The 22,342-nt window shown below is 41.4% G+C and overlaps 1 protein-coding gene across 1 annotated transcript in view; it reads left to right on the forward strand.

The window, feature by feature from the left end:
• Positions 1-22,342, forward strand: part of RAPGEF4 (Rap guanine nucleotide exchange factor 4) — a 95,587-nt gene that overhangs the window by 55,222 nt on the left and 18,023 nt on the right. The window contains exons 13-20 of the mRNA XM_070731767.1: positions 99-249; positions 1,650-1,738; positions 3,838-3,868; positions 4,413-4,491; positions 6,702-6,848; positions 11,026-11,123; positions 20,602-20,727; positions 22,003-22,181. Of these exons, the coding sequence (XP_070587868.1) occupies positions 99-249; positions 1,650-1,738; positions 3,838-3,868; positions 4,413-4,491; positions 6,702-6,848; positions 11,026-11,123; positions 20,602-20,727; positions 22,003-22,181 (900 nt within the window). The remainder of the gene's footprint in view (positions 1-98; positions 250-1,649; positions 1,739-3,837; positions 3,869-4,412; positions 4,492-6,701; positions 6,849-11,025; positions 11,124-20,601; positions 20,728-22,002; positions 22,182-22,342) is intronic.

The following is a 22,342-nucleotide window of genomic DNA, read 5'->3' on the forward strand; positions in this document are numbered from 1 at the left end:
TCCAGGAAGTCCACAGTGATGAGGAAGGGATAGGGAATTCAGAGGAGTGATAGTGATGGAGAATGTCGAAATGACTGTTTGCCTTGACATCCCAGCACTTACCATGCCCAGCCTTCTCAAGGCACAGAGCAAGAAAAACTGGATTATGCGCTGAATAATAAAAGGCGTGCTGTCCGTTTAGTTCTACTGTGGGCTGCTTTTTATGGTGATGCTTTGCCGGAAGAGGAAGCAGCAGTGGCGTTTCTGGAGGTAAGGCCCATTATTTACAACAACCGTTGTCTCTCTGAATATTATTATTGTAACATGGCAAAGCCTGTTTTCAGTCTTACGAAAAGGACCCATGGTGATATTTCAGGCTTTCGTGAAAAAAATGTCATCTATGGGTGTCCCCTCCACATAATTTTGGGGGATGGTCCATTAATAATAAAACTTTGTAAAAATAATGGGATTCACTTTTTATAATCCCTGAGTTGGTCGCTGTGCTACTTGGCATGGCTAATCTCAATGTTCCTTTTGAACATCAAATGATGAAAACATTGAAAAGCTATTTTATTACTGTTGGTAATAACATTATTTTTCTTTTGTTTAATAAAACTGAATTGAAACACTGCGTTTCTTTGAAGGAAAAACAAGCAGTTGAGATACTGTATTTTTCGGAGTATAAATGCATCTTAGTTTTTTGGGAGGAAAATAGGGAAAAGAATCTGCTTACCAGATATTCATCTGGCTAGAGACCTTAGTTTGGTCAGTTTAAGTACATTATTTTATTTCGTGGTTAGGGCTTTTAAAAGAAACCTTATTCAGAGAGAGTAACAATGAAAGAGCTTGCAAGCCAGTAAGAGCTAGGAACATCATTAGCACCTGGAAAGAAACATTTGTCGCAAGTAGAGCAATGAAAAAAAAACCTGCAAAGACTTAGGGCTTGGATAACATTCTTTGCAGAGAGTAACAATGAAAGAGCTTGCAAGCCAGTAAGAGCTAGGAACATCATTAGCACCTGGAAAGAAACATTTGTCGCAAGTAGAGCAATGAAAAAAAAACCTGCAAAGACTTAGGGCTTGGAACACATTCTTAGCAGAGAGTAACAATGAAAGAGCTTGCAAGCCGGTGAGAGCTGGGAACATTGTTAGCACCTGGTTAGGGTTGGAAAGAAACTTATTGGGAGCAAATTAAACCAATGGGGGGAAAAACCTGCAAAGACGTAGGGCTTGGAACACATTCTTAGCAGAGAGTAACAAGGAAAGAGCTTGCAAGGTAAGAGCTGAGAAGATCGTTAGCACCTAGTTAGGGCTGAAAAAAAAGCTACATTCAGAGTACAAGGCGCATCCAAATTATCAGCCTCTTTTGGGGGAGAAAGGTGCATCTTATACTCTGAAAAATACGGTTGATAGCAAAAGATGAAAGGAACCTAAAATAAATAAATTAAAATATAATCAGAAACACACCACAATTTTCAGTATGGTAATGAGAGAGAGATATTAATCTTTTAGAGCATCCACATCTAAATATTTGGAGTAAAATATTACAACTAATACTATTTATTATGTATATAAGTATCCTTATTTGAAATCAACATAGCTCCGGTACAGATTTTGACAAATCAGCTAGACTTTTTATGCCATTTGAAGAGTGTTTTTATCATTTAACAGGAATTTTATGTATCCGTAACGGATGATGCAAGGGTAATTACAGTACTCAAAGAGCAACTCCCAGAGCTAGAGAAGACTATGAAACAAATGTAAGTATCAGATGAAGCTCATTGCTCCAAACTGATGTCTGTCAATGTCTAGCATTAGATCTAAACCAGCAGTGAGTTGCTCACGGTTCAGACTGATTCTTAGAACTGGTAGTGCCAGCAACAGAAGGCTCCACCCACCCACCCAGGACACTTCTGTGTATGCACGTGAACTGATACCGGTAGTAAAGAGGTTTAGAACTGATCTAAATCATTATCATTGTTAGACCAGTCTTCAGCAAAAAATTCTGGTAGTATATGTGGCATATGCCACAGTTGAAGTTTTTAGGTTGTTTTCAAGAGCCGCTTCATGTAGAGTGCAGTGCAATAGTCTAACTGTGAGTGGAGGAGGGCAGAGTTCCTGCTGTTGGGGTGAGGGGACACACAAAAATGGATGCATCAGCTAAAGTAAAAGGTACTCCAGCCATGGACTTTAACTGTTTGTGGCATTTGCTTCTTCAGGTGAGCGTGCTTCTCAGTCTTGGAATCAGAATCAAGCAAAAGAGCAAGTTCATTGTGCAAGGATCTAACCTGAGCTTGTTTTGATCCATCCAATCCCTCATAGACTCTAGGCACCGGGTCAACCCATTCTCCAAAACAGCTGAAGGCAGGACAAGAAGCAGTGGATGGAAACTAGTTGAGTTCCCTAGAACTAAGGATAGATTTCTTGACAGTGAGAACAATAAACCACTGGAATGGCTTTCTTCCATCTCTCCATCTCTTGAGGCTCTTTTAAGAAGAGTTTGTACAGCCATTTGTTCAGAATGACATAAGGTCTGCCTGCACAGAGGGGTTAGAGTAGAAGGCCTCCAAGGTCCCTTCCAATTCTGCTATTCTGTTATTCAACAGGCCCAGCCAGGACAGTTATTATTATTATTATTATTATTATTATTATTATTTATTATTATTATTATTTTTTATTTATTTTTTATTCATTCATTCATTCATTCATTCATTCATTTATTTATTTATTTATTTATTTATTTATTTATTTATTTATTTATTAGATTTGTATGCCACCCCTCCCCGTAGACTCGAGGCGGCTCACAGCAATAATAAAAACAATGTACAATAACAAATCTAATAACAAATCTAATACTTAAAAAAATCTAAAAACCTCTTATTTAAAAACAAGACATACACACAAACATACCATACATAAAATATAAAGGCCAGGGGGAGACATCTCAATGTGGGTTTTAAGGAGTTTATGAAAGGCAAGGAGGGTGGGGGCAATCCTAATCTCCGGGGGAAGCTAGTTCCAGAGGGTCGGGGCCACCACAGAGAAGGCTCTTCCCCTGGGTCCCGCCAGATGACATTGTTTAGTCGACGGGACCCGGAGAAGGCCGACTCTGTGGGACCTAATCGGTCGCTGGGATTTGTGCGGCAGAAGGCGGTCCCGGAGATATTCTGGTCCTATGCCATGAAGGGCTTTATAGGTCATAACCAACACTTTGAATTGTGTCCGGAAACTGATCGGCAACCAATGCAGACTGCGGAGTGTTGGTGTGACATGGGCATACCTAGGGAAGCCCATGATAGCTCTCGCAGCTGCATTCTGCACAATCTGAAGTTTCCGAACACTCTTCAAAGGTAGCCCCATGTAGAGAGTGTTACAGTAGTCGAACCTCGAGGTGGTCATGTAAAGCAAAGCATGGTCCCAATAGCTTTGGGTGTTGTAAATGTTGAGTGATATGCACTTTGTTTCAAAAAGCCTATGGTTCATGCCTTCTACTGAATATTTCCTGGATATTCACCATTACAAATAATGGAACAGCATATATCATACACTTTTGTTTTTAGTAGACATTGTATTTATAGGAGGAATAGGGTTAATTTGCCATATTTGTTAACGTATTGCTTTAAATATGGAAACAGCTCGATGTACTCATAAACAAACAAGCTGGGTTGGAATAATAAAATCTAAGTCTAACAAATATGGTTACCAGACTAGGATTAAAAGCTCAATTGCTTAAGAGTCTAAAAGTATTTATGATAACATCTCTAAAATATCAATTTATTTTAAAAACTCTTCATTTGCATTTGTACTTTTGTTAATTAACTTAGCATACAGTACATATTGTTTCGTTTGCATTTGATAGATCAGAAGAAGCTAAAGGACCTCAGAAAAAGGTAAATATATTGGATATGTATATCACAAAAATAAATTATTTACAAATATTCTGTATTACATACTACCAGCAATGAGTTGCTCCCTGTTCTGCCCTGTTCTTATAATTAGTAGCACTGATGGTAGGAAGCTCTGCCAAACTGCCCGGAACGCTTTTGTGCATGCGCAGTTTATGCACATGTGTGTCCGAACCGGTAGTGAAGGGTTTTAGAACCCACTACTGCATACTACCATGTTTCCCTTATTAATTCTCGGCCATATACCAATATACGTTTCAGGTAAGACATTTGCCTGCAGTCAAAAACTGGCTTTATATTCAGATGTTAAGATGCTATCTGTTAAAAATTTAGAAAAGGTAGTGCTTGCAGATTCAGGTCTCCCAAATCATAATATCAGGTGGATACTGTGAAATATTTTCAAAATACATAATTAACTTTGCAGTTTTTGACTCTTTTTAATTCGACTGCCTTAATAGTAGATCATAAATTACTTTTCTCTTGTATCTGTGATTATGAAGTGTTTTTTTTTTTTTTTGCCGTCCTGCAGCACAAAGTCCTTTTGCAGCACTTTAACATGAGTGATGAAAGAACACAAAAACGCCAGCCCATCAGAGGAAGTGATGAAAGTAAGTCAGTGCACTGGATCACCCGAGTTTCACCACCACCACCCCAAAAAAAAGCTCCATTGCTCCACACACTGAAATAATTACCATATTTTTCCGCCTCTTAAATTACTCCACTCCAGGTTTTCCTTGCGAGGAGGGGTGGGGCAATCTCCTCTTGTGTAGCCTTGCGGCCTTTCTCTGGGTTTGCCTACACTCTTGCCCTCCGTGATGTTGGATCAAGTGGGGGAGGCAGCTGTTCCCAGCATCACTGAATTACGCTCAGGGTTCTCAGAGAGGGGCGGCATACAAGTCTAATAAATTGAATTGAATAAATTGAATGTCAACAACCAATCCTTTCCTGTTTCTGTGAGGACAGGCAGCTCTCTGTCCGGTCCACCCCCCCCCCCCCCATGCCAGCATTGTCCTCAGCCTCTGGCCTCTCCAAACGGAGATGTGCCATGCCCATCAGACTATCCCAGTTCCAACTTCTCCTCTTCCAAACTGGTCTCCAATGGGGCCATGACACATTAATAGTCATAGAAATAGGAAGGCACTTAAAAACAATACAGTGGTATTTTGTGATATGAACCCCTCGTGATACGAACCCAGGGTTCGGAAATTTTTTGCCTCTTACGAACTTTTTTCGGTTTACAAACCCACCACAGATCGCAAAATGTCGCTCCGCTGGGCGCCACCGCCCGGCTGTCACCTTTTAAAACAGCCGGGGGGCTTCTCGGCGTTCTCCTGAACCCGAACCTGAACTTTTCGGCTTCGGGTTCAGTAGGCCACCGAGAAGCGCTGCCGTCCGGCTGTCACCTTCTGAAACAGCCGGGGGGCTTCTCGGTGTTCTCCCGAATGCCGAACCTGGAAGTTCGGGTTCGAGTTCCGGAGGCCGCTGAGAAGCGCCCAGCTGTTTCAGAAGGTGACAGCTGGGTGGCGCCGCTCGGTGGAGTGCCATTTTTGCGATTGGCGGTGGCGTTTTCAGCCGATCTGGAGGCTGGAAAGGAGGTGGGGAATCCCAATAGGAAATTCCATGGGCGGAGCTTTGACGTCACGAAGACGTCCTTCCTGGAGGCCACGTTTCGGCCGAGAATCGAGACCTAAACATTTCATGTCCCAGTTCTCAGTGATTTCAATCCCTGTTAACAGTCCAGAAATGTAAGCTCGGATTGTTTTAAGTTTCAAAGTTTGTATCTTCATTTCTTATCCACTCTCTTAAGAACTCAGGAGCATTAAGGCAGCCTACAGTAGATGTCACATTACACATGCTTGAATTAGGTCAATTGCATAATTTATGTCACTTGCATGATGATATCATGACTCAGTTAATAATTACCAACCTTTTCTGTGGACACCCTTTTATGCATACAAAGACAGAAATAAATTAATCATGTGAAGGGGGGAAGAAGAAATAATGAGTAAACCCAAGGAGAGCATTTTGGCCTACTATCTATCATTCTAAATTAACCTGTCACCGCTAGGTTGGCTATAATACCTAAAGATATTAGAACTAAGATATTAATTCTAATTTAGGTATTAGACCTAGATTTAGAATTAGTCATAGAACTAATGAGTAATTAGTAAAAAGTTAGAATAATTAATTGGTGGAATGACTTGCCTCCAGAAATTGTGGGCGCTTCAATGCTGGAAATTGTTTAGAAAAGTTTGGACAACCACTTGTATAAAATGGTGCAGTTTGCTACCCGAGCATAGGATTGGGCCAGAAGACCTCCAAGGTCCCTTACAACTCTGTTATTATTAATGAGAGAGCCATTATTATACAATGATACTCAGTAGTGGGTTCCAACTTACCTCGCCACCAGTTCGCTTCTTCCCATGCCGCATGGCTGCATCTCATGGGTGCATACGTACTTTATAACACATATGCAATGCCGAAAATTCCAAAAATATTTTTTAAGCAAAAAACAAGATGGCCAAGCATCAACAGTGCCACAAATATAGCTTCTGCGCATGCGCAGAAGAAAAAAAATCAGAAAAAATTGAAAAAAATATATTTAAAAAATAATTTTTAAAAAGATGGCCGCTTCCACAGATCAGCGCCAACCCAATCAGCTCCATGACATCACCAGCGGTTAGCTTCTGGCTTGGGTGAACTGGTCCGAACCGGAAGGAACCTGCCTCTGATGCTACTGCATCATAACAGTATCTTGTTCCACAGAATGAGCCAGGATTTTAGGGGCTCTTTCATAATGTGTTATTTTTGTCTCAAGTTTTATTCAAGGTATACTGTGTGGATCACACCTACACCACCATCCGCATTCCGGTTTTGTCATCTGTTAAAGAAGTTCTCTCTGCAATAGCCGACAAACTGGGCTCTGGAGATGGCTTGATATTGGTCAAGATGAGTTCAGCAGGAGGTAAGGCATCTGAATAACTCGCCTGAAGATATCCTGAGGTGGCAAATCATGCTGGACTGAATATACTGATTTCCCCAGCATTTGTCAAATTGAAAATAACTGAAATTGTGGCCCATTATCTCTCTGAAGGCACCAGGGAAAGGCTGAACTTAGCAGCTGATCTATTAGCAAAAGTGTGACCAAGTATACATTTGTTCTTTTTAAGGCCTATATGGCATCTACTGCGTTGTTCTAGTTAAAATAGGTATAGAAAATATGAAAGAAGCTTTAGCAACCTTAAGTGATATTCGTTAAATAAAAGACAAAGTCTTTGTTGAGGAGCCAACTTCTTCTGTGAGAAAAGATTTTATATCAATACAACTTGGGAAGAGGTGTGTGTGTGTGCGCGCGCGCGCACGCAACATATTAACAGAATTTGATACATTTTTTTCTTTTTGTTTTATGCCTTCAAATCATTGTTGACTCTTGACAACTGCCTGGCCCTAGGCCCTGTAGTTTTCTTGGTAAGATTTTCAGAAGTAGTTTATTTCTGCCTTCTAGGGTTGATAGTGAAGGACTGTCCCAAAATCAGATAGCTGACTTCATGACTAAGATAATACAGTGGTACCTCTACTTACGAACTTAATTCATTCCGTGCCAGATTCTTAAGTAGAAGCGTTTGTAAGAAGAAGCCATTTTTCCCATAGGAATCAATGTAAAAGCAAATAATGTGTGCCATTGGGGAAACCAGAGGGAGGGTGGAGGCCCTGTTTCTTCCCAGGAGATTCCTAGAGAGGCCCCACAGAGGTTTCTCCACACCTTTTCCGGCCCTTTTTACTCCCAGGAGATTCCCAGAGAGACCCCACAGAGGCTTCTCACCTTTTCTGGCCTGTTTCCTCCCAGGAAATTCCTAGAGAGGCCCCACAGGAGCTTCTCCCTGCCTTTTCCGGTTACAGTTTCGGAGGCTCGGGTTTGTAAGTGGAAAATGGTTCCTGAAAAGAGGCAAAAAAAAAATCTTGAACACCGGATTCTTTTCTAGAAAAGTTCGTAAGTAGAGGTGTTTGTAGGTAGAGGTACCACTGTACTAGAACTCCCTGTCACCTGGTTTTTAACCTGGTGCCTTAACCACTGCACCAAACTGGTTCTTTGGTGCAAGCATAAAGTATGCTGTATCAGGGACTTGTTATACACTCTTTTTTTTGGCTAGGATAGATCTTCTATATATAACAAGCACCACTGGTATGTCTATAAAGTAATATTGAGCATTATCAGACAGAAAACGGGTGCACATTTAACAAATAAATAAGTAATCAGATGTATTCCCAATGCCGTTATGTGACCTGGAAAATTATTTAAAACTGTTGTCAGGGACAAATTCATTTGGAAATATGTTGATTTCAGAGGCATAGGGTTTTTTTGTCATTTCATTCTCAATAGGTCCTTTCATTCTCAACTGAGTCCTTCGGGATTGGGCGGCATAGAAATCAATCAATCAAGCAAACAAACAAACAAACAACTGACAACCACAATTGAGCACCAAATTTAAGTTTTTAAAGGAAACATTTGTTAAATTTTGCCCCATTTTGCAATCTTTCTTATCACAGTTGTTAATTGAATCACTGCAGTTGATAAGTTCGTGTTAGTACATGTTACCTACCGATATTGGGGATTGCCATTTTTGTCAAACTACCTATTGTAGTTTGCATTTGTAGCAGTTGTAAAATCTCTTTAAGGGCTTTGGCTCGCTAGCCATAAGAGGGCGCCAGCACTCTCTCCTGTTGATGATGCTGGATAGCTCATTCACCTTTTTGCCTTTTTCCTTGTGGGGGAAGTATTTTTCTGCTTCGTGCTGCTATGTGCGGTTTGTTGATTATTTCTGCTTTGTGCTTGTAGATATGTAGATATGTAAATAATACTTGTTTAGCATACTAAGTCTGTATTGTTACTGGCTGTATCACACATCCACACTCTTCCTTAAACTCTGCTCAGCGTATGTCGAAGGTCTCGTAGCCTAGCTGCACCGAGACATACGAACAGTTAGTAACCCAGTTGTTAAATGAATTTGGCTTCCCCATTGACTTTGCTTGTCAGAAGGGTTACAAAAGGTTACACCTGACCTCCAGACACAATGGTCATAAATATGATCCAGTTGCCAAGTGTCTGAATTTTGATCATGTGATCATGGGTATGCTGCAAAGATCATAACTGTGAAAGATGGTTAAAAGTCTGTTTTTTTCACTGCCTCTGTAACTTTGAATGGTCACTAAATGAACAGTTGTAAGTCAAGGGCTATCTGTATTTGCTCAGGGTAACAGGATAGAAGGCCGCAACCATGCAATTGAAGGCCTGGCATTTATGTGTGCATTGCTGGAAACAGAGAAAAGGGGCAGGGTTTCAAGTGCATGGTTGAGGCTGCCATCTTGACTTTCTTTGAGCATCTCTGCTCAAAATCACTGCTATACTACTTTCTGACTTGAAAGCTTTAGGATAACCTAATCAAACTCTTTCATATGGCACTGCCCCATGTAAGCTCCAGCGCACATGCGAGTGCTAGTCAGCTGATTTTTGACCGCCTTTTGGACCATTTTTTCTCTTCTCAAGCTTCAGGAAATCCTCGAAGTAAAAGTTCAGAAAGTAACTTCCGATTGGCTTGTTGGGGTGTTTTTTGCCATCCCCAGGCTTCAGGAAGCTTTCCAGAAACTTTAAAGAGAGCAAAAAATAGCCCAACAGGCCTACCGGAGGGGTGTGTTTGCGCATGCACAGGGGGCAGCGTGGGGGTTTTGCACATGTGTGGGGGCAAGGCATTGCATTATGGGTGGGGGCATGCTCACTATCGCGCATGTGTGCTCCCTTTTGGCACCCGAGGCAAAAAAGGTTTGCGGGTTATTACATCATTTAATAAATGTTAAACAATAGTTTCCTGCCTTATAAATTGTAACGTTTTAGATGTTATTTTTACTTTTAGGGAGAAAATGTGAAAAGTTCAGCGAAGGCTTTGATGGTGCTTGCTTCAGATGTTTTATGGAATCAAATGGGGGCTTGCCTGCATCTTAATTAAAAATAAAAACTTGAAATGCAGGATATCTGAGGATTAGATTTCCTCCAGAATAATGGCTAGAGCAGTGTTTCCCAACCTTGGCTACTTGAAGGTATCTGGACTTCAACTCCCAGAATTCCCCAGCCAGCATTGTGGCTAAGATTGGGAAACACTGGGCTAGAGTTCACCAAGCAATTCTGGGTCCTCCTTGAAGACATACTAGATCAGGGGTGTCAAACTCACATTGTCGTGGTGGCATCACATGACGTAATGGGATATTTTTCTCCTTTGCTAAACCGGGCATGGGCAGGGGTGGGCCAGACGGGTGATGGGGAACGCAGTGAGATAGCAAAAATGGAGCTCCACCCCAGAGCGCCCAATTTGCACTGAAAGATGTTGAAAGAAAATGCAAAAGCCACGCCCACAGTGTGGTAGTAAAATGATGTCAATCAAAGAGACAGGAGGCAAGAATGCATGTTGTTGGGCAAGGCACATCTTGTCCTGGACAAAACCTTTCACCCCTTTTTATTGTCATCCATTATCCATCAAGTTACATCTCATTGGGTATTAGAGAATACAGAATCTTACTGGCTAGTTCAATGCATGGGTGGGCCCCATGATCGCCTCATGGGTGATTCATGTTATTCACTGCCTGCGTGCAGTTTTTGGGGTAACTCTTCTCTCCAGGGTTGATCTTTTTAGAAAAGGTGGTTTTGTGAATTGTCACGTCTGGTGCCTACAGAATATCACGTCCTTGTCTTATCGTGGTTTGCCAGCAATAAACTTGACAGTATTCTGTCTCCACATAAAAATTTTGGTAGCCCTTCCTGGGCATGGGTGTAGTCAGAATGTGATGCATCTGACCCACAGGCTAGGAGTTTGACAGCTCTATTCTGGACTATGATGAGCAGACAGAAATAAAACTAGAATGACTTATATATTTTTCTCAAGTAAAAACTTTTGATTAATTGGGTTTCATGAATATAAACAACAAACGTGTTCTGCATCTGAGATTCTGAACGTACTGCTAAGAGTCATATCATGTCAGTCAGTGCGTTGTATACTTCTTTATCCAAAGAGTTGGTTTCAGTGGAGAGAAATCCATTCTGTAATGTTCTGATAACATACCTGCTAGTTTCATTCTGCTTTTCATTTTTACAGAGAAGGTGGTTCTCAAACCTCATGATGTTTCAGTGTTTACGTCACTTAGTGTTAATGGACGCCTCTTCGCTTGTCCTCGTGACCAATTTGACTCCCTGGTATGTATCTTTGCTCAGTTCCAATCACTTCTCAGATGAGAGACAATTCTTTCAAATTACTGAATTTTTCAGAGTATAAGACGTACCTTTTTATTCCCCCAAAGAGGATGAAAACTTGGGTGCATCTTGTATACTGAATGTAGCTCCACCCAGCCTCCCCGCCCCTTTGGTCTCTGCCTCCCAGCAATTTAACTCCTTGCAGCAAACAATGCAGAGCCTGATTAGCAAAAGCAAGTGGTTATCAGCCTCCTCACCTACGGCTGATTTTAGCACAGACAAGCTACCTGCTAGAATTGAAAGTGAAACTAGGTACAAAGAGGTGGACTGCTGGCAATGTTGTACTGCTGAATCTGCAAGACAGTAAGTCAATAATATTCATATCTATAGAATATTCAAATTATTAGACTTATTTTTTAAAGACTGCTTTAATATTGTTCTAGACAACTTAACAAAATGAAGAAGCTTTTTAAAACAAATGCTTGATCCGAAGAGGCCCGGTGCTCTTGTATCTTCTTTTAAATAACAGAGAAAGCCACATCAATTTTAAAGATATGTAAAAGTATAATCTGAAATGTAAGTGTCCTGTTTTAGTATTAAGATAAGGCAGCTGAGTTAAATCCTGACTTAGTCATGTTTGGAGTAGATGTATTTAAATAATTGGGAGGATTTAGTCTGGCTACATTGAAGAAAACTTGCTGGCATTACTGCCATAATGTACATTTCTCCAATTCTTTGCTATTTCTATGGGTCAGACACACATGCACAGAAATACACAGCAAACAGTATATCATCTGTACTGCTTTCTGTTTGCTGGGAGGCAAATTGCTGAAAGGCAGAGGCCTTTTTTCCTTGTATTCCTCCAGCATAAGGTATGTCTTATACTCCGAAAGATATGGTACCTTTGTGCTAAGTAAGATAAGCATCTCCGATTCTGCAAGTTCTGCTATAGCGTTTCTATAAAATGTCATTTGATGCTTCAAAGAAACTGTATCTATGCAAAAGGAGAGCAGATTTTTTTAAAAATTAAGTGGATTATAACTATTTACTGATTCATACTAGCTATCCAAACCTATTTTCTATGAATACATGGGAACAGAATACAACCAGTTAGCGACCCACACTAAAGATTGACTTGATTTGGTAAAGGCAGAAAATATGACAGTGTGATATAATTTTACATTTATTATACAAAAATTTGTAATTTTGTCCTATAATAATTGTAAAAATCGTATGGTCATTATGACTTATGTAGTACCATTTAGGCTAGATTCTAATAAACCGTAGGAATACAATAAATATTTCAAAATAATACCACAGGATTTATTACTAAAGTTGACCACATTTGAGATATCATTTTTAAATACTAAAAATGTTTACGAGAACCTACCAGTAAATTAATTCCACCATCTTCCACTGGGCTCCACTTTTGTAGACATGGATTTTTAAAATGTTATTTGTGGTTCTTATAGTTCATTAAAAACACTTTTCATTGCCAATCTGTTTGCAGAAATTTTATGACTGCAAGTTTTAACACTAGTTCCTGTTTTATTTTTAATGAATCTCATTCAACCTTACTCACTCCCACCTAGTCACATGACCTTCCCCCAGCCAAGCCTACCCAGGTGTTATGGCTCCAGGTATTTTCTTTTAAACAGATATCTCTCACTCGCTCTTTCTCATTCTCTTTCTCCCTCTCTCATCTCTTTCTCCCTCTCCCTCTTTTTCTCATCTTTCTCTCTCTCTCCTCTCTCTCCCTCCCTCTCTCTGGTCTTCTTCTTTCCCTCCTCTCTTTCTCATCTCTTGTCTCTCATCTCTCTACCTCTGTCTCCCCCCCCCCCACTCTCGTATGTGTGATGTATGTGTGATGCTGATTCCCCCTTGAACCATTTCCAAAAACAGGAGAGGATTAGGGTGGTTTTGTTTTGTTTTTTGCTGATGTTTCTTTTTTCTTCTTTGGGTGCTTTTTGATATGATTTAATTAAACATAAAAATCCAATAAATAATAATACATAAATCTAGAGTCATTTCAGTTTCCCAGATAAATGAAACTCTTTGTGGATTGTATCCTTTCAATTTATACTGACTGGTTCTTAATATGATTTGATTGTTTATTTGTACCCGGACTATCATTAAGTGTTGTATATTATGATTCTAGAAGATGAATGTATTTTTTCCCTTTTATGTACACTGAGAGCATATGGAACAAGACAAATTCCTTGTGTTTCCAATCACACTTGGCCAATAAAGAATTCTTTTCTATTTTGTCCCCCTGCTGTGGATCCCTGTTGGCTGGCTTCCCTTCCCCCACGCCCCTTGTCCTCCCCTCCTCACTCCTTGTCTGCGCTGAGAACAGAAGGGCAACAGCAGCAGATGGAGATTTGCTCTGTATTTCAGAGTGGAAGCAAAGCGCTCCTCCACTTGCCTCTTTTTCTGGCCCTTGTTGGGAGACGCATAACTTTTTTCTGCACCGAGACACAGGCTGGGCCACCCCAGCTAATGCTCTGCAGGAGTCCCCATTGTGCAATGTGCCAACTCAAGTGCAAGGCCAGCATAAGAAGAGCCATGCTGAATCACGCCAAAGCCCATTGAGTCCAGCATTCTATGTCACCCAGTGGCCCACCAATTGTCCATGGGGATCTTGAGCAGACAGAGAAGGCAAGACCCTCCCTTTCCCCTGACCCCCAACAAATGGTACTCAAGGGAATCCTGCCTGCCTCAACCAACCTAGAGGCGGCAAATGGACATCCGTTTCAATAACCACCGATACACTTGGCATCCATGAATCTGTCTAATCCTGCCTTGAGGCTATCAAGGCTGACAGCTATCACAACCTCTTCTGGAAATGAATTCCATAAACCAACGACCCTCTGGGTGAAGAAATATTTCCCTTGATTTGTCCTCACCTTCTTACCTATGAGCTTTAGGGAGTGCCCCCTTGTCCTAGTATTGTGTGATAGAAAAAATAATTTTTCTCTATCACACAATACTAGGGCAAGGGGGCACTCCCTTTCAGCCTTGAAAGACGGTGTTTAAGGGGTGACTTGATCGAAGTGTATAAAATCATGCATGGGATAGAAAAGGTGGATTTTTCTCTATCCACCTTTTCTATCCCATGCATGATTTTATACACTTCGATCAAGTCACCCCTTAAATACCGTCTTTCAAGGCTGAAGAAACCAAGGTGTCGCAACCTGGTATCATAAGGGAGATACTCCATTTCCTTTATCATTCTTGGTGCCCTTTTTTGCACCTTTTCCAGTTCCAGCCATAAAGGTGGCGAGAGGAATATGGGAAGCCACATGACTTGCTCCACCCTGATACACCGTCTGGGGCGCACCATATTCCTCTCGCCACCTCCATGGCTGCTTCCTGGTCTTGCACTTAAGCTTAGCGCACAGCACAGTGGAGGAGACAGCATGCCCTCCTCCTCCTGAAGCCTATTACCACACGGAGCATTGACTGCAGTGAAGGGGCCCAGCCAGTGTCTCTGTGCAGAGAAAAACCACGCATCTCCCCCCAGTGGCCAAGTTGCGCACAGCACCAACAAGAGCCAGAAAAAGAGGCAAGTAGAGAGGCGCTTCACTCCTGTTCTGGAATAAGGAGCGAGTCTCCATCCGGCCTTCTCTTCTCAGGGCAGACTAGTAGTGAAAGGGTGGGGCAGGCCATCCAATGGTGGGGCTCGTCCAACAAGGAGCCACAGAAGAATGCCAGAAGAGCCACATGCAGCTCTAGAGCCACACGTTGCTGACTCCTACTCTAGTCTATCAGCACAAAATAATGTAAATGTTATATATTGTTATTTTATATTGTTGTGAGCCGCCCCAAGTCTACGGAGTGGAGCGGCATACAAATCTAATTAATAATAATAATAATAATAATAATAATAATAATAATAATAATAATAATATGTTGTAAGCTGTCTGAGTCCTCGGAGAGGGGCGGCATAAAAGTCCAATCAATCAATCAATCAATCAATCAATCAATAAAATGACCAGCCATCTTCAAGGAGTGTAAATCCTTGCAAATTCCCCACTGTCCAGTCAGAGCTGAAGAAGCTTCTTGGATGAAAAACAAAACATCTTCAAAGAAAAAACAAGAAAGTCCAGTTGCCTCTTAAAAACGTGACTGAGAATCTCCATAGATACAAAGAAGAAGTGTCCCATGTTTTCTCTAGGAAAAGAGAGGAGAGAAGAAATGCAGCCTGCTCTTATCTATCGCTCAGTTCCATTCCTCCAAATATATTCTAAGATTGTTTCTATTGAGCGGCTGGCTAGTAACAGCCCATTTTTCAATACTAGTTTAAAGTAACATCATGAAGAGGAAGAAAACAAATGCGAATGGATTGCACTGCCCTCTGGTGGAATAAAAAGAAACTAGCTTCATGTAGCTTCCGGTAGAATTGAGGAACTCTAAGTGAAACTATTGAAACAAAATGAAAATCATAAGAGTACAAAACAATTTTTACATTCAGTTCCAAAAGGAAAGTCATTCCGTAAGAAATATATTCCCAGAAAAGTAAAACTTCTTGTAAGTCTTCACATTTTAAAACTAAAGTTTCAGGAATAAATTAATGTTAAAGACTTGTCTAATGTTATATTCATGGTAGTCACAGAGACATGAAAAACTCCAAAATACCAACTGTTCCATCTTAGAAACATAGAAACATAGAAGTCTGACGGCAGAAAAAGACCTCATGGTCCATCTAGTCTGCCCTTATACTATTTCCTGTATTTTATCTTACAATGGATATATGTTTATCCCAGGCATGTTTAAATTCAGTTACTGTGGATTTACCAACCACGTCTGCTGGAAGTTTGTTCCAAGGATCTACTACTCTTTCAGTGAAATAATATTTTCTCATGTTGCTTTTGATCTTTCCCCCAACTAACTTCAGATTGTGTCCCCTTGTTCTTGTGTTCACTTTCCTATTAAAAACACTTCCCTCCTGAACCTTATTTAACCCTTTAACATATTTAAATGTTTCAATCATGTCCCCCCTTTTCCTTCTGTCCTCCAGACTATACAGATTGAGTTCATTAAGTTCATTCTTCCTTCCTTTCCCCTCAGAAATCCCTTATAAATACAGTGACCGTATGTCTTTTATTATAAAAGAAGGTCCTTTATTTCAGAAAGCTGTCCTTGTTTTTTATCCTTATGAAGCTTGTCCAGATTTCAGGTTGTCCTTTATTTTTCCAAGAAAATATGGTCACTGTACTTATATGTAAATTACTGTCATGTGACTGGGTGCAATTCACAAACCAGAAAGAGTAAGAAATGCTGCTTCTTGCCAGCTGTTGCTATTGTAAGCAAAAGCAATATCAAGGAAAAGGAAAAAAACATATTCCAACAAAAGCAACTTTATCAAAACATCCCTAACCACTCAACCTAATACAGCACAACCAACATAAACCCTAAAAAGAACTACATTGCCATACATCAAGAATATCTCAGAAATCACCAACCCACTACTGGAACCACAGCATAGTACACAAGCCAATTAAAGGTCTATGGGGATCCTCAGTCATCCAGGTTCATGGTGGTCCCAAAGGTGCTTTTTCAAGAGGCAGCTGGAATTTCTGGATTTTCTTTGAAGATGTTCTGCTTCTCATCCAAGAAGCTTCTTGGATGAGAAGTGAAGTCTTTAAAAACAACCTCCCCCATCCCCCTGGAGGCTCTCTGGAAGCCAAAAACACCCTCCCAGAGCCTCTGTGCAAGCCAAAAATCAGCTGGCTGGCACAAACATGCATGCTGGAGCTGAGCTAGGGCTAACTGTCGCGGTTTGTGAGTGATTAAAATCCGTTAGGACCTTAATCCCGCAGAGCCGATGGATAAAAGCCTTAGTCATTTGTTCAAACAAGATATTTTTATTGTAAAAATAGAAAATAAAACATGTCTCGAGGAACAACTCAAAAATAGGTCTTTACATAATAGAAGATAGAAAGAAGAGAGTATGGAGAATGAAGAAGGAGGAAGTGAGCTGGTAGGATATTGCATCATAATAGGAGGATCTACTAAGGCACACACAGTTAACTCTTTCACTACTGAATGTCTCTGAGAGGCTGTCAATTTTTCAGCGTGACACTAACGGCTCGCGTGCTAGCAGATATGGCTCTGCGTGCCACCCGTGGCACCCATGTCATAGGTTCGCCACCACTGTACTAGAATATAAACTGAGAGCACATTCCTTACTAGCACTGATGATATTACCTTGGTTGGGTAATGAAATGTCTGCAAGAAAGCACCAAGGACCTCTCAATAAGTATTTTTTGTATGCGAGCAGTCTTTTATAGACTAAAAAGGCTTGCAGACCACAATGGCAAAGATTTTATGTGCATTTCTTGTTTTCTAACATTTGCCAAGAAATTGCAAATGTTTTTTTTCCCCAACGGGTAGAATCATTTTTCTAAATATCTTCAAGGGCGAGATGTTGATTCTTACATTTGGCTTAATTACAAAGAAGCTGAGAATCCATGTGTTGTGCCACCTTTTTTCATTCTATAATCATCTTCCTCCAGCAGTCCTGGGCTTCCTATGTTTCTGTTTAAACCTCAAAGGAATCTTTTCAAATTAAGAATCAGAAGCAGCCAGAAAGGTAGCAGAGCAATAGAGAAATAAAAAAGAGAGAAGTGTGGTGGCGGGGGCTTCAAGCCATCAATAAAAGAAAATGTTTCAACAAGTGCTGAGAATGACATAGAAAAACAGACGCCTTATTTGCAGCGGAGGAAGATGTTGGGGGAAATTAAAGACAGATTTTAGCACATTTTAAATTTTTCATGCATTGAGCTCCGTAATCTTTGCAACAGCAGCGTGCAATATTTTTCCTGTATTAAAGAGAGTATTGAGGCTGAAGTGGTATTCCTCAATCAGTCTAATGGTTTAAAAACTGAGCAGAAGATATTGATTTATGTTCATTCCCATGAGAATTGGCAATGCTTTCTACAGTGCTTCCATTAGGTAATTGTTTTAAATCTAGTTTTAAACTTAGAAATATATTTCTTTCTTAATTCTGTATGAAAATGTTGTATACCTAAAAGTATGTGTATGCTTATGTTGTACTGCATATAAATATATATACCCCTAAATATATGTTATGTTGTGTATGTGAATATACAGTGATCCCCCGGTTATTGCGTTCCCGACCATTGCGAACAGGCTAATTTGCGATTTTTCAACCCGGAAGTCAAAACACCATCTGCGCATGCGCGCCCTTTTTTCCTATGGCCACGCATGCGTAGATGGCGCCGGGCAGATCAGCTGCTGGGCGGCTTCCCTGGGTCTTCCCCCTCTTGCTGGCGGGAGGGCGAGAAGCCCCCCCCAGCACCCGCTTGCCCGCCGTTCGCCGCTCGCCCGCCCTTCGCCCGGCCACCCGCCGTTCGCTCGCTGCTCGCCCGGCCACCCGGGTTCGTTTGGCTTGAGGGCTCAGTTGGGAAGGCGCGCGGGTGTTTTAAAACGTTGCCGCCGACATGGGGGGCTCGCTAGCACCCCCCCAAACCCGGGTTGGGGGTTCAGGGGGGTGCTAGCGAGCCCCCCATGTCGGCGGTGACATTTTAAAACACCCGCGCGCCTTCCCAACTGAGCCCTCAAGCCAAGCGCAGAAGTTCGCCTTTGGCGCTTGGCTTGAGGGCTCAGTTGGGAAGGCGCGCGGGTGTTTTAAAACGTCGCCGCCGACATGGGGGGCTTGCTAGCACCCCCCCAAACCCGGGTTGGGGGTTCGGGGGGGTGCTAGCGAGCCCCCCATGTCGGCGGCGACGTTTTAAAACACCCGCGCACCTTCCCAACTGAGCCCTCAAGCCAAGCGCAGAAGTTCGCCTTTGGCGCTTGGCTTGAGGGCTCAGTTGGGAAGGCGCGTGGGTGTTTTAAAACGTCGCCGCCGACATGGGGGGCTCGCTAGCACCCCCCCAAACCCGGGTTGGGGGTTCGGGGGGGTGCTAGCGAGCCCCCCATGTCGGCGGCGACGTTTTAAAACACCCGCGCGCCTTCCCAACTGAGCCCTCAAGCCAAGCGCAGAAGTTCGCCTTTGGCGCTTGGCTTGAGGGCTCAGTTGGGAAGGCGCGCGGGTGTTTTAAAACGTCGCCGCCGACATGGGGGGCTCGCTAGCACCCCCCCAAACCCGGGTTGGGGGTTCGGGGGGGTGCTAGCAAGCCCCCCATGTCGGCAGCGACGTTTTAAAACACCGGCGCGGCTTTCCAATGAGTCCCGAAGACAAACGCGGAAGTTTGACGTTTGTCTTCGGGACTCATTGGAAAGCCGCGCGGCTGTTTTAAAACGTCGCCGCCGGCATGGGCGGCTTCCTAGCAGCCCCCCAAACCCGGGTTGGGGGTCCGGGGGGTGCTGGCAAGCCCCCCATGCCGGCGGCGACGTTTTAAAACAGCCGCGCCGCCCCCAATCTTCGGCTCCTCGCTAGCGCTGCGGAAGTAAAAACACCATCTGCACATGCGCAGATGGTGTTTTTACTTCCGCAGCGCTACTTCGCGAAAACCCGCTCGTTGCGGGGGGTCCTGGAACGGAACCCTCGCAATGATCGGGGGATCACTGTACTATATACTAGTAGTATAATATATAATATACTAGTCTCCCTTCATTTTCATTACCAGCAAAAATATGTTACACATATAGAATATAGTTTGTCGGCTATAAAATTAACTGCCTGGAGGCAAAAAGGAAGCAGTATGCTCCCTCCCATATTTTGGTATTCCAGGGTGATTCAATAGAGGGAAAACACATATAAAACTCTTCCCTGGTACAAGCTGAGACAGGAGGAGAACCTGTGGCCTAGAGGTTAAAAGCTGCTGCCTTATAGGCAGACTGCCCAGGTTCAAATCTCAGTAAGGGTATGGCTAGCTGATGAGAGCTAAATAGCTTGAGATAGACCTATACTACTCTCCATTCATTTTCATTATTAGAAAAAATATGTTATACACACACACACACACACACACACACCCCTATGACATAAATCAGGTTTACCAAATTTGGTAATGCAGCAAAATGAGTTGCGCATTTCTGTATTGTGGTATAGTCATGCTTTTTTTTGCCATGTTTGAAGAAATTATTTCTTCTGAAGCAAGTCTTGCATTTCAGTTCTTTGGTGTTATGACTAATGGTCACATGTTAAACTGGGAATCTCAAAAGGAGCATCAATTCCGATGAACAGCAAAGTTCTCTAGTTCTTAGGATTACATTCTTTTTTTAAAATATTTTTTTAATTATTTTTCATTAGACATACAAAAACAAACAACATTCAACATTCAAGGAGCTACCATTGCTCCGCTTGTCGTAGAAGTCTAACTAGTACAGAAAAAAAAACACATAACTATAATCAGATCAATACAGAAATATAACACACGCACTCTATGTTCTTATTAAATTTAACTCTGTATTCTTTATATTAATTAATTTTCTTATCTATAAAATATCAAATAGTTAATCTAAAAATAAAATATAAAAAATAACACTGCCACATTCTTACTTGTCCTAGGTACCACTACAAGAACAAGAAGGCCCGTCAACGGGGACAATGGGAACTTTTGAACTCATGAGCTCTAAAGATCTAGCATATCAAATGACCATTTTTGAGTGGGAACTCTTCAACTGTGTCCATGAGGTAAAAACAATGTCCATAAGCTTTTAAACTGTCTACATTTATAGTGGTACGATAGATTGAAGATATGTACATTTCCTGCCAATTATTACGCTGGGGGGGGGGGGGAGGCGTGCAAATCTATGAAAAAAAACCCAAAAGTGAAATGATTATGCAAATCATTTATCTTCAAATTTAATTGACTTCGTGCTTTTTTAACCATAAAAATCATGTACAGAGAAGAAGCTAATCTCATATTATGCTGCAAGTTTTTGAATATAGGAATTTTACTTTATTTAAAAGACAACCACTCATTTATCTTGTGTTATGGGGGGAAATTAGTCTTATTAATTTTATAAGTTATGAAATTTTATAATTTATGAAGTATCCAACTTGATTGAGAATGTGAGAGTGAGGGAAGAAAGACAAAACTACAAGCAATCCCATATTTTATAGCAGAAGCTTCACTTTGCAACTCACACAGTAGGAAATAACTATAGTTTGTTTTTTAACCTCCATATCAGTAGTTAATGTAAACCAAAATGCAGTTCACAACTTAATTTGACAATGGCTTTGAAGTCGTGGCTTCAAATCATGGTTTGAATACAATTCTGGACTTTTACTATCAAATTCAAATCAAGAAGGAAGGAATCAAAACCTTCCAAAGGGAAGACGAACCAAAAGATGTTCAATTCAGGCATTTTCAGCTAAAACACAGCATTTTACCTCCAGATTACCTCTGGAACTGCCTGCTACCGCACGAATCCCAGCGACCGATAAGGTCCCACAGTGTTGGCCTTCTCCGGGTCCCGTCGACTAAACAATGTCGTTTGGCAGGCCCCAAGGGAAGAGCCTTCTCTGTGGCGGCCCCGGCCCTCTGGAACCAACTCCCCCCGGAGATTAGAACTGCCCTCACCCTCCCTGTCTTTCGTAAACTACTCAAGACTCATTTATACCGCCAGGCATGTGGGAGTTGAGATAGCTCTTCCCGCTAGGCCATTACAAGTTATGCATGGTATGTTTGTGTGTATGTTTGGTTTTATAATAGGGGTTTTTAGTTGTTTTTTATTATTGGATTGTACATGTTGTGTTTATTATTGGTGTTAGCCGCCCCGAGTCTACGGAGAGGGGCAGCATACAAATCCAATAAATTATTATTATTATTATTATTATTGTTGTTGTTATTATTATTATTATTGTTGTTATTATTATTATTATTATTATTATTATTATTATTATTTTGAAAAGTTGCATTTTGTTTATTTTTAATGACTTCCATTTTTCCCTTCTGTTTTCTAGCTGGAACTGATTTACCATACATTTGGGCGTCACAATTTAAAGAAAACAACTGCCAATCTGGATTTATTTTTACGAAGATTTAATGAAATCCAGTTCTGGGTTGTGACAGAGATTTGTCTCTGCTCCCAGCTCAGCAAGCGGGTTCAACTCCTGAAGAAATTTATTAAAATAGCAGCCCAGTGAGTATACATACTCCCAGCCTAATAGATTGCAGTAGGCCTGGTAATTGTCTCCCACTGGTGACAGTAGAACTTCACGATCAAAGCGCAATAAATTTGGCAAGCATGGATTTTTTTGCACGAAGCTATTTAACTAAATCTACTTGAGGGAAAATGTCTTC

Source organism: Erythrolamprus reginae, chromosome 1, assembly GCF_031021105.1.
Source record: "Erythrolamprus reginae isolate rEryReg1 chromosome 1, rEryReg1.hap1, whole genome shotgun sequence".
NCBI lineage: Eukaryota > Metazoa > Chordata > Lepidosauria > Squamata > Dipsadidae > Erythrolamprus > Erythrolamprus reginae.